This window comes from Clupea harengus, chromosome 8, assembly GCF_900700415.2.
Source record: "Clupea harengus chromosome 8, Ch_v2.0.2, whole genome shotgun sequence".
NCBI lineage: Eukaryota > Metazoa > Chordata > Actinopteri > Clupeiformes > Clupeidae > Clupea > Clupea harengus.
In genome coordinates this window covers 5,829,804-5,844,803 of record NC_045159.1, presented here as the reverse complement: position 1 = coordinate 5,844,803, position 15,000 = coordinate 5,829,804, and the positions used below count along the sequence as shown (strand labels likewise).

The following is a 15,000-nucleotide window of genomic DNA, read 5'->3' as shown; positions in this document are numbered from 1 at the left end:
CACACGAGCCTCACCTCCTCCCTCACCCACACGAGCCTCACCTCCTCACCCACACGAGCCTCACCTCCCTCACCCACACGAGCCTCACCTCCCTCACCCACACGAGCCTCACCTCCTCTCACTGCGACCCACAGAGCCTCACCTCCCTCACCCACACGAGCCTCACCTCCTCTCACTGCGACCCACAGGAGCCTCACCTCCCACACCCACACAAGCCTCACCTCCTCTCACTGCGACCCACATGAGCCTCACCTCCCTCACCCACACGAGCCTCACCTCCTCTCACTGCGACCCACACAAGCCTCACCTCCCTCACCCACACGAGCCTCACCTCCCTCACCCACACGAGCCTCACCTCCCTCACCCACACGAGCCTCACCTCCCTCACCCTCACCCACAGGAGCCTCACCTCCTCACCCACACGAGCCTCACCTCCTCACCCACACGAGCCTCACCTCCTCTCCCTCACGAGCCTCACCTCCCTCACCCACACGAGCCTCACCTCCCTCACCCACACGAGCCTCACCTCCTCTCACTGCGACCCACAGGAGCCTCACCTCCCTCACCCACACGAGCCTCACCTCCTCTCACTGCGACCCACATGAGCCTCACCTCCCTCACCCACACGAGCCTCACCTCCTCTCACTGCGACCCACATGAGCCTCACCTCCCTCACCCACACGAGCCTCACCTCCCTCACCCACACGAGCCTCACCTCCCTCACCCTCACCCACAGGAGCCTCACCTCCTCACCCACACGAGCCTCACCTCCTCACCCACACGAGCCTCACCTCCTCTCCCTCACCCACAGGAGCCTCACCTCCATCACCCACACGAGCCACACGAGCCTCACCTCCCTCACCCACACGAGCCTCACCTCCTCTCCTGCTTCAGTGCTTATTTATGAAGAAAGCGCTAGGCTAGCAGTTAGCCTCCTGAAGGAGCAACTCAGCCTGGAATGGATCACTTAAAAAAACAGCAGACAGGAGGGCATTTACACACTCTGGACTAGCAGCAGCTAGCAGTTAGCTCCCTCAGGAGAGCATTTAAACACTCTGGGCTAGCAGCAGCTAGCAGTTAGCTCCCTCAGGAGGGCATTTACACACTCTGGACTAGCAGCAGCTAGCGGTTAGCTCCCTCAGGAGGGCATTTACACACTCTGGGCTAGCAGCAGCTAGCAGTTAGCTCCCTCAGGAGGGCATTTACACACTCTGGGCTAGCAGCAGCTAGCAGTTAGCTCCCTCAGAAGGGCATTTAAACACTCTGGGCTAGCAGCAGCTAGCAGTTAGCTCCCTCAGGAGGGCATTTACACACTCTGGGCTAGCAGCAGCTAGCAGTTAGCTCCCTGAGGAGGGCATTTACACACTCTGGACTAGCAGCAGCTAGCAGTTAGCTCCCTCAGAAGGGAAATACCCTGCAGTCAACTTTAGCAGTTAGCTTCCTCAGAAGGGAAATACTCTGGAGTCAACTTTAGCAGTTAGCTTCCTGAGGGGTGGAGCTCACCTTTGAACACCAGACAGTGTATTTAAACACGCATGGCTTTGCAGAGATATGGTCATCATCAATCAGTGAAACACACAGACCTTTCACGTCACATCAGAGTTTTAATGAGTCAATGATTCAAGCTCTGCTCAATGAGGACAGAAGAGGGAGAGAGAGTCACAGACACAGTTAGAGTCACAGACAGATGGAGAGATAAGTAGAGGGAGAGAGAGACGGAGAGAGAGGGAAAGGGAGAGGGAGAGAAGGAGGGGGAGAGAAGGAGGGGGAGAGAAGGACAGAGGGAGAGGCAGAGAGAGGGAGGGAGAGAAGAAGGGGCAGAGGGAGAGAGAGAGAGGGAGAGGGGGAGAGAAGGAGACAAGGAGAGAGGGAGAGGCAGAGAGAGAGAGAGAGAGGGAGAGAGAGAGGCAGAGAGAAGGAGAGAGGGAGAGGGAGAGAGATAGGGGCTGAGAGGAGAGGAAGAAGGAAAAGAATGAAATGAGGGAGGTTGGGTGATGTTCCAGATGATCAATCTGTGGAGAAAAAGGAAAAAATGAGTTTTACACTATAAAACTTGCACACAAACACACACACACACACACCTACAAACATATGGATGCACGTACACACACACACTCACACACACTCACACAAACACAAACACACCAACACACACACACACACACACACACACACACACACACACACACACACACACACCTACAAACATATGGATGCAAGTGCACACACACACACCGTTCTTGGGAAGAATGATAATGTTGTCTGGTAGAATGTCACATTCCAGAGAGAAACTGCGGAACTTCTGAAGAACATCAGAACTCAGGTCAGGTGTTCTACCTGAGAGAGAGAGAGAAGGAAGAGAGAGAGAGAGAGAGAGTGGGAGAGAGAGGGGAGGAAGAGAGAGGGAGAGAGAAAGAGACAGAGAGAGACAGGGGAGGAAGAGAGAGGAGGGAGAGAGAGAGAGAGGGGAGGAAGAGAGAGAGAGACAGTGAGAGAGAGCGGGAGAGAGAGAGAAGGAAGAGAGAGAGAGAGAGGGGAGGAAGAGAGAGGAGGGAGAGAGAGAGAGGGGAGGAAGAGAGAGGAGGAAGAGAGAGGAGGAGAGAGAGAGAGAGGGGAGGAAGAGAGAGGAGGAAGAGAGAGAGAGAGGGAGAGAGAGAGAGGAGGAAGAGAGAGGAGGGAGAGAGAGATAGAGGGGAGGAAGAGAGAGGAGGGAGAGAGAGAGAGAGGGGAGGAAGAGAGAGGAGGAAGAGAGCGAGCGAGAGAGATAGAGGGAGAGAGAGAGGGGAGGAAAAGAGAGAGGGAGAGAGAGAAATAGAGGGAGAGAGAGAGGGGAGTAAGAGATCTAAGATAGATAGACATACTTGCATACTATACATACACATATGTACACACACACACACACACACACACACACACACACACACACACACAAAGACACACACACACACACACACACACTCATCCATACCATAGAGTTTATTGAGAATGGTGTTGATTACACAGATGTACACATACACAGAGACACACACACACACACACACACACACACACACTCATCCATACCATAGAGTTTATTGAGAATGGTGTTGATTCCTGCTTTTGTCTTGATGGTGTGAATCAGAGCAAAGTCATCATAGTTCACCTGTACGACCCGCATGTCATTATCCCCCTCCGTGCCTGCAGAGGGCGACAGAGAGACAGGGAGACAGGGGAGAGACAGGAAGAGGCAGACAGGGAGACAGGGAGACAGGGGAGAGACAGAGAGACAGGGAGACAGGGGAGAGACAGGAAGAGGCAGACAGGGAGACAGGGAAGACAGGGAGACAGGGGGACAGGGGGGAGAGAGACAGGGGAGAGACAGACAGGAAGAGGCAGACAAGGAGACAGGGGAGAGACAGACAGGAAGAGGCAGACAGGCAGACACGTTGACAGAGAGAGAAAGAGAGAATAATAATACTGATAAAATGGCCATATTGCCTACTGTAAATCTACTACCCAAAGGTATCTCCTTATCTGTCTCTGAAATAAATGTTTACTAACAAAAATGTTCTCTCTCCCTTATAGCATGTTCCAATTGCTGATGGAAGTGGAAACATTGCTCCTCACCCCCACTACTCCTCAACTACGCATATGGACAGCCACACTCTACCCACTCACTCTGTTCTTTTTCTTTCTCTCCTAAACCAGACTATCTTCGCTATGGGACGCTGCTGCAGTCTCTTCACCCGATCCACCTGTAGAAACCCTCAACAAATTGCATCCACCGCCACCGCACTGCCGTACACTTACTCTACCCCATACCCTATGCCAACATTTATATACAATATATATTATTGCCACCGCCGACATGTTTCTCTGTTCCTACCCCCCTTACCCCTGTAACAGTAACCCTAGTGTATAGTGTATACCCACTAAACTGGTCTTGTTTGTATCATGTATTGACCATCGGATGTCTGTATATATATTATGTACATCTACCAAATGCAGGCTGTGTACAACCCCTGTTGTTTCCCTTCCCCTTCTGCCACACAACCCCCCGCCCCCCCTTCCAATCTCCACCCGGCCGACCTCAAGCAGATGGGTCCCCCCTTATGTGCCGTGGTTCTGCTTAAGGTTCCTTCCTGACTAACAGGGAGTTTTTTCTTGCCCGTGTCGCCATTGTGCTTGCACTAAGGGGGTTCAGGCTCTGGGCTCTGTAAAGCGCCTTGAGACAATTGTATTGTTATGGCGCTATATAAATAAAATTTAATTGAATTGAATTGAATTGAATAACGTAACAGCTTGTAATGAGCACACCATCTTGATTGGCTGTGAGGTAAAGGCCAGCCTGATTGGCTGTGAGGTAAAGGCCTGCCCGATTGGCTGTGAGGTAAAGGCCTGCCTGATTGGCTGATTAGGGTCATGAGTGGGACGGACTTACGTTCACTCCTGAAGGTGAATTTCCCTGGCAATGAAGAAGGCTTTGCATCGTGGGTAATTTTGAAGCTGGAGCCATCAGCACTGGAGTGTAAGAGATGAACAGATTAGATGCATGCACACACACACACACACACACACACACACACAAACACACACACACACACACAAACATACACACACACACACAAACACACTAACACACACACACACACTAACACACACACACACACACACACAAACACACTAACACTCACATACACACACGCACACTAACACACACACACACACTAACACACACACATACACACACGCACACTAACACACACACATACACACACACACTAACACACACACACACACTATATTGTTACGACCCTAGACCCTGTGATATGTGCGTGCTCTCTATCTCCGCAGCAGGTGATTGGGGACAGGTGGATCAGTGATTGGATGGGCTACAAAAAGCCCTGATCAGACGGAAGTCGGGAGAGCTTTGGATTCCCGGCATTTGGTTATCGTTGGTCAGAGATTGGATTTGGTTATCGTTGGTCAGAGATTGGATTTTGATCGTTGGATTTTTGGATTGTCGCCGTCGTTTGTGTTGAATTACCATTTAACTGACTTTACATTACATCTTTTGTTTCTATTCACAACACTGACATTCACCACACGTTTGCCTATAATTAATAGATAAATATAAACCTGTAATCATTAATAAATAACTTCTATTATTATTATTATTATAAATTCTGCGTGGCTTCCCCTTTATGTTTCATGCATTGAGCCGTCCACGTAACACACACTAACACACACACACACACTGACACACACACACACACACTGACACACACACTAACACACACACACACTTACACAAACACACACACACACACACACACACTTACACAAACACACACACACACACTAACACACACACACACTGACACACACACACTCACATACACATGCACACACTAACACATGCACACACTAACACATACACACACACACTCACATACACACCAGTGTTAATTTTGGCAGCTATTTTAGATTTAGTCTTAGTCTTTAGACGAAAATGCATATTAGTTTTAGTCACATTTAGTCATTTTTACCCTTCTTAGTTTAAGTCTAGTTTTCGTTAACAGGAAACTCAGAACTTTTTAGTCTAGTTTTAGTCGAGGAAAACTCATTCCATTTGAGTCTTGTTTTAGTCCCATTTAATAGTCCATCATGTAGCCACATTAAACTCCTTCCCATCCAGGCACAGGCACCCCCTGTGTTGTGTCTACAGCTGCATAATAGTCTAGCTTGCAGTACTTCAATTGTGGATACAATTAGCCTGGACCTAGTATATGCCTACAGCTGAATTAATTCAATGTAAATAATCATTTTAAGGCAATACTTAATTAACAGTATTATCATTAAAATAGGGGTTCTCAAACTTTTGCAATCTGGGCCCCCCCAAAGCTGGTTAGGTGTAGCTGGGGCCCCCCCGCCGCCCGCCGCCCGCCGCCCACCGCCACCGGCGCCCTCAACTACACCACCATATATAGATAGATAGATAGATAGCATATTGTTATTGATAGGCCTGACATGTCAAGGTTAGGCTTTTGTTATTGTTAGGCCCATACAGACAATTACTATTACTATGTATTAATATTATTAGGGTTCCTCCGTCATTACATTATATTATTATTATTCTTGTGCCATTGGAGTCAATGGCAGCCCCTAGAACCGTATGGTAACTTTTTCTGAAATTTGGCACACTCATTAAGGACAGTCCCTACTTTACTCACACCAAGTTTCATGTCTCCCACTAGACCACACTAGCGCCACCAACGGGTCAAAGTTGGACTTTTGTTAACACTGTAACTTTTGAACCGTTTGACCGATTTTCAAAAATGAGGTACCATTGGATTCCTTGGATGAAGACAAATTCAACAAATATCAAACACCTTTGAAAGGCATCACCTCCTACAATTTTGTCAAATCTTCTTCAAAATCACCAGAGATGATCTTCAGACCAAGCCTCACAAAATGTATACAACAGAATTTTGATCCTCACAACTGTTTGTCCGGTACAGCCACTCAAATTCAGCAGAAAAGCCGCCAAACAGGAGGTGAAGTCATATCTCAGCAAATCTTTCAGATATCAACACCAAACTTGGTAAGCACGTGGAAGACACTACAACATGTTCCCATGTGCAAAGGCAACTTCATATCATCAAAAATGATTGATATAAAGCAAATTGCATGAATCGCTAACGCTAAAATAATGCTTTACACATTTTCCATTCAAAAAGTGATACTCTGATTCAATCACAAGTTCATATGAAGACACTTGAGAATGTTTAGTACACAAATCTGAAAAAAAGTTGACTGTAAGATGAAAAGTAGATTTTTGGTGAATATTTGAAACATGCATGCTTGGCTAATTACTAGCGCGATTTCCAATGTAATGTAATGTGATTTCGTTCATATGCAAGGACATGAGGCCGATCGGCGTGGTGGATGGGATAGGCTTCAGGGAGTTCTGTGAAGCACTGGAACCGAGTTACCGTGTCTCATTTTGTTTTACGTTAACAGAAACATTACTAGTGTGAGCTAGTCGCTACTGTACTGACTGTATATTGCATGAATAAAATAGATTAGGCTACAACAGCTTCATGCACTGGTTTGATTATTTGCCGTTTCATGCCAAGGAAAAGTTTCATGTTTACCACAGCCCAGCTCGCTCGGAGCGTTCAATGTTGGTTCTATAATGTAAAACTTCAATTAATGTTAATAATATTAGTTTCAATCACTGAATGAAGCCTGCCATATTAGGGACAAGAATCGCGACCTTAAATTGCTTGCACGAAACTCTTGATCAGCACTCAGCATTTGTTTATTGTTGTCGTTCATTTAAACCGATGCACAGGGCGCGACGATGAGGGAGAGAGAGAGAAAGAAAGAGTGCGTGTGTGCGCGAGCGAGAGGCCAAGGTCTGCGGTCTTGGCCATTAGTTCATTTACTTATTTTTGTGTAGGTAATATGTTGTTAAATATGTTAAAACTTAAATAAATTACCTATACAAGTAGTTATGTCTCGTTGTATTAATTTATCCTGTTATTCACGTGCCTTAATGCGCAACCAGATATTCGAATATGTTCGAATATATGTGTTTTTTAAATGGAATATTCGAACGTCATTTTCCCATGATCTGATTTGTTGCTATCTGTTGCTATGAAAACCATTTTAGCCAAGCTAACTAACATTGTTTTTAGCTAGCTGACATTACCATTCAATCACAAACAAAACATGAATAGAAATAACTTGCTAACAGGGTCCTCAAGTTTAATCAAAAGCTTGTAGTGAGATGCATGACCCCCCGAGACAAGCTTTCATGTTAATAATACTGTTGGTCACCCTGATTGTGCATGTTGTGTAGTTAAATGGGATGAGAGAGTCTGACCATGATTAAGTATTGTCAAGCTGCAGTACCATCACAAGGTACACTTGCAAACAGCTGGACATTAGCTCTACCTTGGTCCAGTTCACTGCATGCCTCTTGTCAGTTGTGTATGACTGAGACTAGAGAGATGTCAATTCAGGGAGAGTTCCTATAACCATGGATTTTTAACCAGTTTTGGGGAATTTTGAAAACAGTGTTACTGTGTGGGACTATTTTTTTGGGCTACTTCTAATCCTCATGCGGCCGCCGCATTTATGCCTTGGCGTGACCTGCACTGGGAAAGAGGGAAACAGCATGGATGGGGAAAGTGTGTGGGCAGAGCAAGCAGTAGTAGTACATAACCTACAAACGTCCTTTAGTGAAGTGTATCCTCACTTTCATACAGTTATTGTTGTAATCAAAGCTTTTAAAGAATGGATCTCTGCATTAAGGGCGTGACCAGAGCACAGGTGGCCTGACAGAACACGCTTCAAAGTTGTCACTTTCAAAAGGGTGGCATTTTAACCCTGTCAGTCCAAAATGTCTAAAACTTGATACCCATGACTTATTGCTCATGGGAAACAAAAAAGTCTCAAGAACCCATAATGTCACCAGCATGGATATTTCTCGACAGTGACAATTTGTGAATAATTAAAAAAAATTACTTCAAATCAGCCATTGATCCAATTATCTGTCCAATGTTGTGTACATGTATGAAATACATGTCAGTGTCATGTCAATTTTGTAATGATTGGAATTAGGGATGCACCGATACCGATACTTCGTTAAAATACTCGTACTCGTTGTTGAATTGCCGATACCAAGCACCGATACCACTCATCAGTATTTCACTGCATCAAACTGGCCGGGCTATGCTGACACAAAATGTGATTTATTGTCCTACCTGCCCTACCATTCTCTGCCAGACTAGTAAGTAGCGTATTTGCCGTCTTGTGTTGCATTTGCTTGATGTTTGACTGTGTTAGGAAAGTTTGTCATAGTGTCAAAGTATTTCAGTATACAGGTTTCGCTAAATTTAGCTGCTAGCATCTCTTTAGCGATTAGCAATTCCGTTGTGCTGCCTTAACGGCGATTTGGGCTCATTTTAAGATAAATGACGACGACAGGAGTAAGGCACAGTGTAAGATCTGCACTGCTACGGTGTCGAGGGGCGGAAAGGAAAGTACTCTGTTTAACACAAGCAATTTGATTAAACATCCGAAGACGCACCATAGTGCTAAGTACACAGAGTTCACTGATGCTAGTGGCTCAAGACCGAAGCAACCAATCTTAACTGACGTCTTGCAAAAGAAAAAAACGCGCACGCACACACAGAGAGAGAGAGGTAGAGAGAAAGACTGTGCCACATAGGTTAAGTGATTGTTTGTGTACTTGAGCAGGAGATTCTTCTGATCCTTTTGTAACTGAAATGTGCTCTTGTGCTAATCCAGTAATAGTTCTGTTCACTTTTTGTTAAGCAGACTGTGTTGTTAACTATGCAGCAAATTGAATTGCCTTCATCTGGTTATATTTGCATTTTGTCTAATGTGATGATATTGTCTGTTTGAAGGCTTTTTTTGTGTGTTAAAACCAGAAAGCTCTGTTTATTTTTGGCTTGGGATAGCCTTCTGTTAATTTTGTACTATAGGCTTGACATAATCTGCAGAGGATAAAATAAAATCTGCCTCCAAATTAATTGCACTTTCATGGAGACCAAATCTAAGAAGTATCGGTATCGGTACTCGGTATCGGCAAGTACACAAATAAAAATACTCGTACTCGTATCTGTTTGTAAAAAAGTGGTATTGTGCATCCCTAATTGGAATGTTGAGGAGGAACCCGCCATTGCTGCCTGCAGCTATATTTTGTATTGTTATTATTACTATTATTATTATCATTATTATCAGTAGTAGTAGGCCTATTAGTAGGCTATTAATATTAGCAGCTATGTGAGCCTGCATGCTTTCTTATTATAATAATCATCATTATTATCACCATCATTGTATTATTATTATAATGAATGATTATCGACCAATTATTATTATATTATATTATCAGAATTATAATAAGTGTTATTATTGCTATTATTAGAATACTGTTATTATTATGGGCCTCTTGTGATCTTTACAAAAAAAATCTTACAGGTCTGTCAATGTGAGACATGAGCCTGCTTTGCCTTGCAAAGGTCCTCAAATCTTGGGGCAACATATCCTCAGGTCCTCCTCGATCTGTGCGCGGTTGCGGTATTTCATTTTGAGCACAGTCATTTTTGAAAAGCCTGCCTCGCACAAATATGTCGACGCGCAAAGGAGGAGCATTTTTAAGGCTATGTCGCAAAGCTGAGGGTATTCCAGCATCATTGCTACCCAGAATGACGAAAGAGAAGAGGTGGTAAACAGATGCTTAAGTCTACTGTCACTCTTCAGCTCAATAAGCTGCTGAGCAGAGAAATGGATCCCGAACCCAGGCGAATTATTAAACTTAAGAGATCCTGCAGAAGGTCTGAGCGTACATGGAGAAAGACCAAGCTACAGGTCCACCTTGATATCATTAAGGATGAACTTTCAGTCTTTAATAAAGCAATAAGAAATGCTAGGAAGGATCATTTCTCTAATTTGATATCTACAAATTCTAACAATTCCAGGGTCCTCTTTTCAACAATAGACAGCCTTATAAATCCTGCACCCAAAGTAGATGATAGTCTCTTTTCCACCACCAAATGTGAGGAATTTGCAGCATTTTTCAGAGATAAGATAACGAACATTAGGAAGAATATTGCTCAAGAAATTCCAAATGTCTTGTTTTCTGATCCCCTTCCACCATGCTGTAACAGTATGAGCTTTTTTGCACTGGCTGATATAGAAATGCTGAGCAAAGTAGTGTCACAACTGAAGCCGTCTACATGCCCTCTTGATCCCCTTCCCACCAAATCTTTTAAGACCATCTTTGACTCTGTGTCTAAGGACATTCTAGCCATTATAAACTGTTCCCTGCTTACAGGTATTTTCCCATCAGAACTTAAAACTGCCATGGTGAGACCCCTCCTGAAGAAAAGCAATTTAGACTCTTCAGTTCTAAATAATTTTAGACCCATCTCGAACCTTCCCTTTCTAAGCAAAATCCTGGAAAAAATTGTCTTTAAACAGTTAAATAATTTCCTAGATGCTAACTGTGCATTTGACACCTTCCAATCTGGTTTTCGTTCCAATCATAGCACAGAAACGGCATTAGTCAAGGTTGTAAATGATCTCAGGATTAATGCTGACTCCAAAAAACTATCTGTCTTGGCCCTTCTGGATCTGAGCGCAGCCTTTGATACTGTTGATCACAATATCCTTATTGATACACTTGAAAATTGGGTTGGCCTCACTGGTCCGGTCCTAAACTGGTTTAGGACCTATCTAACTGGCCGGGAATACTTTATCGCCCTCGGAGACCACAGCTCAAAAAACATTTGTATGACCTGTGGTTCCATTTTAGGTTCCATTTTAGGGCCCTTACTTTTCAGTCTATACATGCTACCCCTTGGTAGTGTAATTAGGAGGCACAACATCGACTATCATAGCTATGCAGATGACACCCAGCTCTATATTTCTGTAACACCCAACAACTACAGCTCTATTGATTGTTTGGTAAATTGCATTTCTGATATAAATGTATGGATGTCACAAAACTTTCTCCAGCTAAACCAAGATAAAACAGAGGTATTAGTCATTGGTGAAAAAAACGAAAGAGAGAAACTCTCTGCACACTTAAAAACACTAGCACTTAACACCAAGCACCAAGCCAGAAACCTAGGCGTCATACTTGACTCAGATCTCAATTTTGAAACCCATATCAAAAATATAATTAAAACATCTTTTTATCACTTAAGAAACATTGCTAAGGTGCAACCGTTTCTCGCTCAGGCTGACACCGAAAGACTGATGCACGCGTTTATCACGAGCAGGCTAGACTACTGTAACTCGCTTTTGTCTGGTCTACCAAAAAAAGCCATTAGTCAACTACAAACAATACAGAATGCAGCAGCGCGAGTCCTCACTAAAACAAGACGGAGAGCGCACATCACACCAGTATTAAAATCACTGCACTGGCTACCTGTTAGTTTTAGAATAGATTTCAAAGTTCTCCTACTAGTCTATAAATCACTCCATAGTCATGCACCTGAATATTTAACAGACATGCTCTCAAGGTACACACCCAGTAGATCCCTGAGGTCCTCCGGCACTGAACTTCTAACAGTTCCAAAAGCCAGGACAAAGAGACATGGGGAAGCAGCTTTTAGTTTCTATGCCCCCAACCTTTGGAACACTCTGCCAGAATACCTAAGAATGGCTGAAACGGTTGAAACCTTTAAAAATGCACTTAAGACATACCTCTTTGATCTCGCTTATCACTCACTGTAAAATGTATTTAACATTTATGGAACATTTATTTATTTACTTATTTCTGTCTCTTTTCAAGTGTTTGTACCTGCCCCCCCCCCCCAGCAGCTGTCTCTTAGTTTGACGATAACTGTGCTAAGCAGTCCTTTATGGTGCCAGTGCGGTTAGTACGTAATTTCCTGTTTATTTATCTCTGGCAAAATCTGTGTCTCTTTATAAGTGTTTTGTAACCTGTAAAATGTACTTTGCCAGTGCGGTTAGTACGTTTATTTTATTTTATTTATTCATCTCTAGAAAATCTGTGTGTTTTTTACAAGTGTTTGTAACCCCCCCCCTTTTCTTTCCTACTGTGAGGCGCATTGTGTTACCTCCTTGTATGAAATGCGCCGTACAAATAAAGTTTGATTTGATTTGATTTGATTTGATTTGATTTGATTTGATTTGATTTGAATGAACGGTAGTCGTCTTTGGAATAGGACCCAAACTGATTCTTCAGCGCTTAAATTTGCTTTTTAATTTGCATGGTGTCATGCTGTCATTTGCCAGCACCTCGGCACACAAAACACACTGAGGACGTTGCTCAGTCGTGCCACTGACGGTAAAACCAAACTGCAAATAGCTCTCGTCATATTTGCGAAGCTTTGGCTCCTTCGCAACTGGCGCATCGGTTGCCTGACTTTTACGAATCAGAAACTTGTCCATAGTTGTGTTTGTTTGCTGATACAGTGTGTGTGTGTGTGTGTGTGTGTGTGTGAAGTTAATACAGTTCTAATTTCAACGTCGTGGTCTTGTGAGTGTGTTTGTATGTGTGGCTGTGAACAACTTGCACACGAATAATGGATAAGGCTGTGCTAGGCAATGGTTCCTAACAAAACAAATTGTATACAATGTAGACAGGGACAGCACAGAATAGCATTCAAGTGCTGGTGTTTTATTTGTTGCAACACGGTGGATAATCCAAAAATGTAAAGGTAGGTGTTAAGGAGAAAATGGCTAGCTGCAGTTGGAAGAAGTTAGCTAGCTAGAAGGCTAGCTCTCGAGGCTACGAGCTTTTTAAAAAGACTGTGGAGCAAATTACTCCTTAGAATAGGCTACGAATAGACCTACTGCAAGTGCAGTTAGGTATTACTAAGGAGTGAGTCTTTAAAAAGACTGTTTATAAAGCAATGAATATCTCAATGATAAAGCAAACAAGAGAAATCGAACAGACTCTGCAGAGTGTCATCTCAGTGAGGGTGTCCTCTTACCATGCCTACAGTTACTTTTATACTCGGAAGCGTAGGCGGAACTCGCAAGACTCCGTTTTGATTGGTGGATCAGGAACGAAACAGTATTTGATTTGTTTGTGTCAGTCCAGCCCCTTGCATTTCGCCACTGAGGGAGCTTTCACTAACCAGTGACAGGTCTGCGGTCGTTTCCTTATCTTCTCCCTCTGTGACATCGCGCCCCCCACTTTGAGAACCACTGCATTAAAAGATAGAGAATGTCAAGTCTAGATTTTGAAGATTCAAATGATGTGATAGCACAATACAACTACAAATACTATGCCTACCTGGTCTTAGAGTTAAATCAACCACATATCCTCCATATGAATTGCTGTGCAACCAACAGATCTGGCTAGACCAGGGGCGTAACTATAGGGGGTGCAGCAGGTGCGGTTGCACCTGGGCCTGTGGGTATTGGGGGCCCGTAGTCGTGGGCCATAGACATATTTACGTCAATCTAAATAGTCTGAAGGCGGAATATGTGCGCGGGGGGAAGGGGCGTGGTGGCGGCGGTTAGTGATCCACCCTGACAACTTCACAGTTGCAAGTGTTATAGGCAGAATATGTGCGCTGGGGGAGGGGGCGCGGCGGCGGTTACAAACATGAAAAAAAGGGGGTACGGGACTATTACATGTTTGGGAACCACTGCCTTACGCCACTGACTAGGGCCCGTCATAATAGCCTGCACCTGGGCCCGTCGTAACTACGCTACGCCACTGAGCTAGGCGGCTAGTTTTGACAGTGGAAAGTGGTGCCAATGATAATAACAATTGCCCAAATAGACAAGGGTATGTAAACCAATCATATATTAATTTCTTTTTTCTTGATTAATGGTCCCTATAGTCCATTCTGCAATGAGTTTACTAGCTATCGCTAGCTAGTATAATCGTATATAGTACTCATCGTTAGCTAGCTAAAAGTTTTGGCGATCATTTGCCAAGGCTAACGGGAGGCTATATATCGATAAATATTAGCTAACTATCCAAGCTGACACCCTATACACTCGACTGGCCCTTTGAAGTTGACTTAACGTTGGCTAATACACGCCAATAACTAGTTAACATTAGCTAGTTATTAGACAGTTTCTAGCTAATTTACCGTGGCATAAATTGCAGGGTTGTGCGCTTTCAGGTGCCTCTTGAGGTTTGTTGTGTTCTTCCCACCTATTTTGAAGCCACATGGAATCTCTACCGTTATTGCGGTGCATTGTGTTTCATTTTCTGTCAAGTTATAATTAAAGAGTGTCCAGATATCTATTCTTCCTTTTCTTCCAGAGTGCTTGAACTTGAGCCATCATCTAATGTTTGTTAGGACGTCTCTTGCATGTCTGGGCATCTCAGGAGTGGAGGAGGGATAGAGAACCGGGCAACATTCAACCAATGATATTAAGGATGTACTGCACTAGGTGCATACAAGTTTAGAGAAAATAATTCATTACATTTGTGATTGTCCGTTAGTCCACCACTAACATTTTCGTCTCGTCTCGTCTCGTCAACGAAAG

The 15,000-nt window shown here is 44.1% G+C and overlaps 1 protein-coding gene across 1 annotated transcript in view; it reads right to left on the bottom strand.

The window, feature by feature from the left end:
* Positions 1 to 1,877: 1,877 nt before the first annotated feature.
* The window catches only part of LOC105911389 (lipocalin-like), a 15,103-nt gene continuing 1,980 nt past the window's right edge, over positions 1,878 to 15,000 (bottom strand). The window contains exons 3-6 of the mRNA XM_031572798.2: positions 4,421 to 4,500; positions 3,064 to 3,177; positions 2,236 to 2,337; positions 1,878 to 2,012 (exon numbers count right to left, since the gene is read on the bottom strand). Of these exons, the coding sequence (XP_031428658.1) occupies positions 2,008 to 2,012; positions 2,236 to 2,337; positions 3,064 to 3,177; positions 4,421 to 4,500 (301 nt within the window). The 3' untranslated portion in view covers positions 1,878 to 2,007. The remainder of the gene's footprint in view (positions 2,013 to 2,235; positions 2,338 to 3,063; positions 3,178 to 4,420; positions 4,501 to 15,000) is intronic.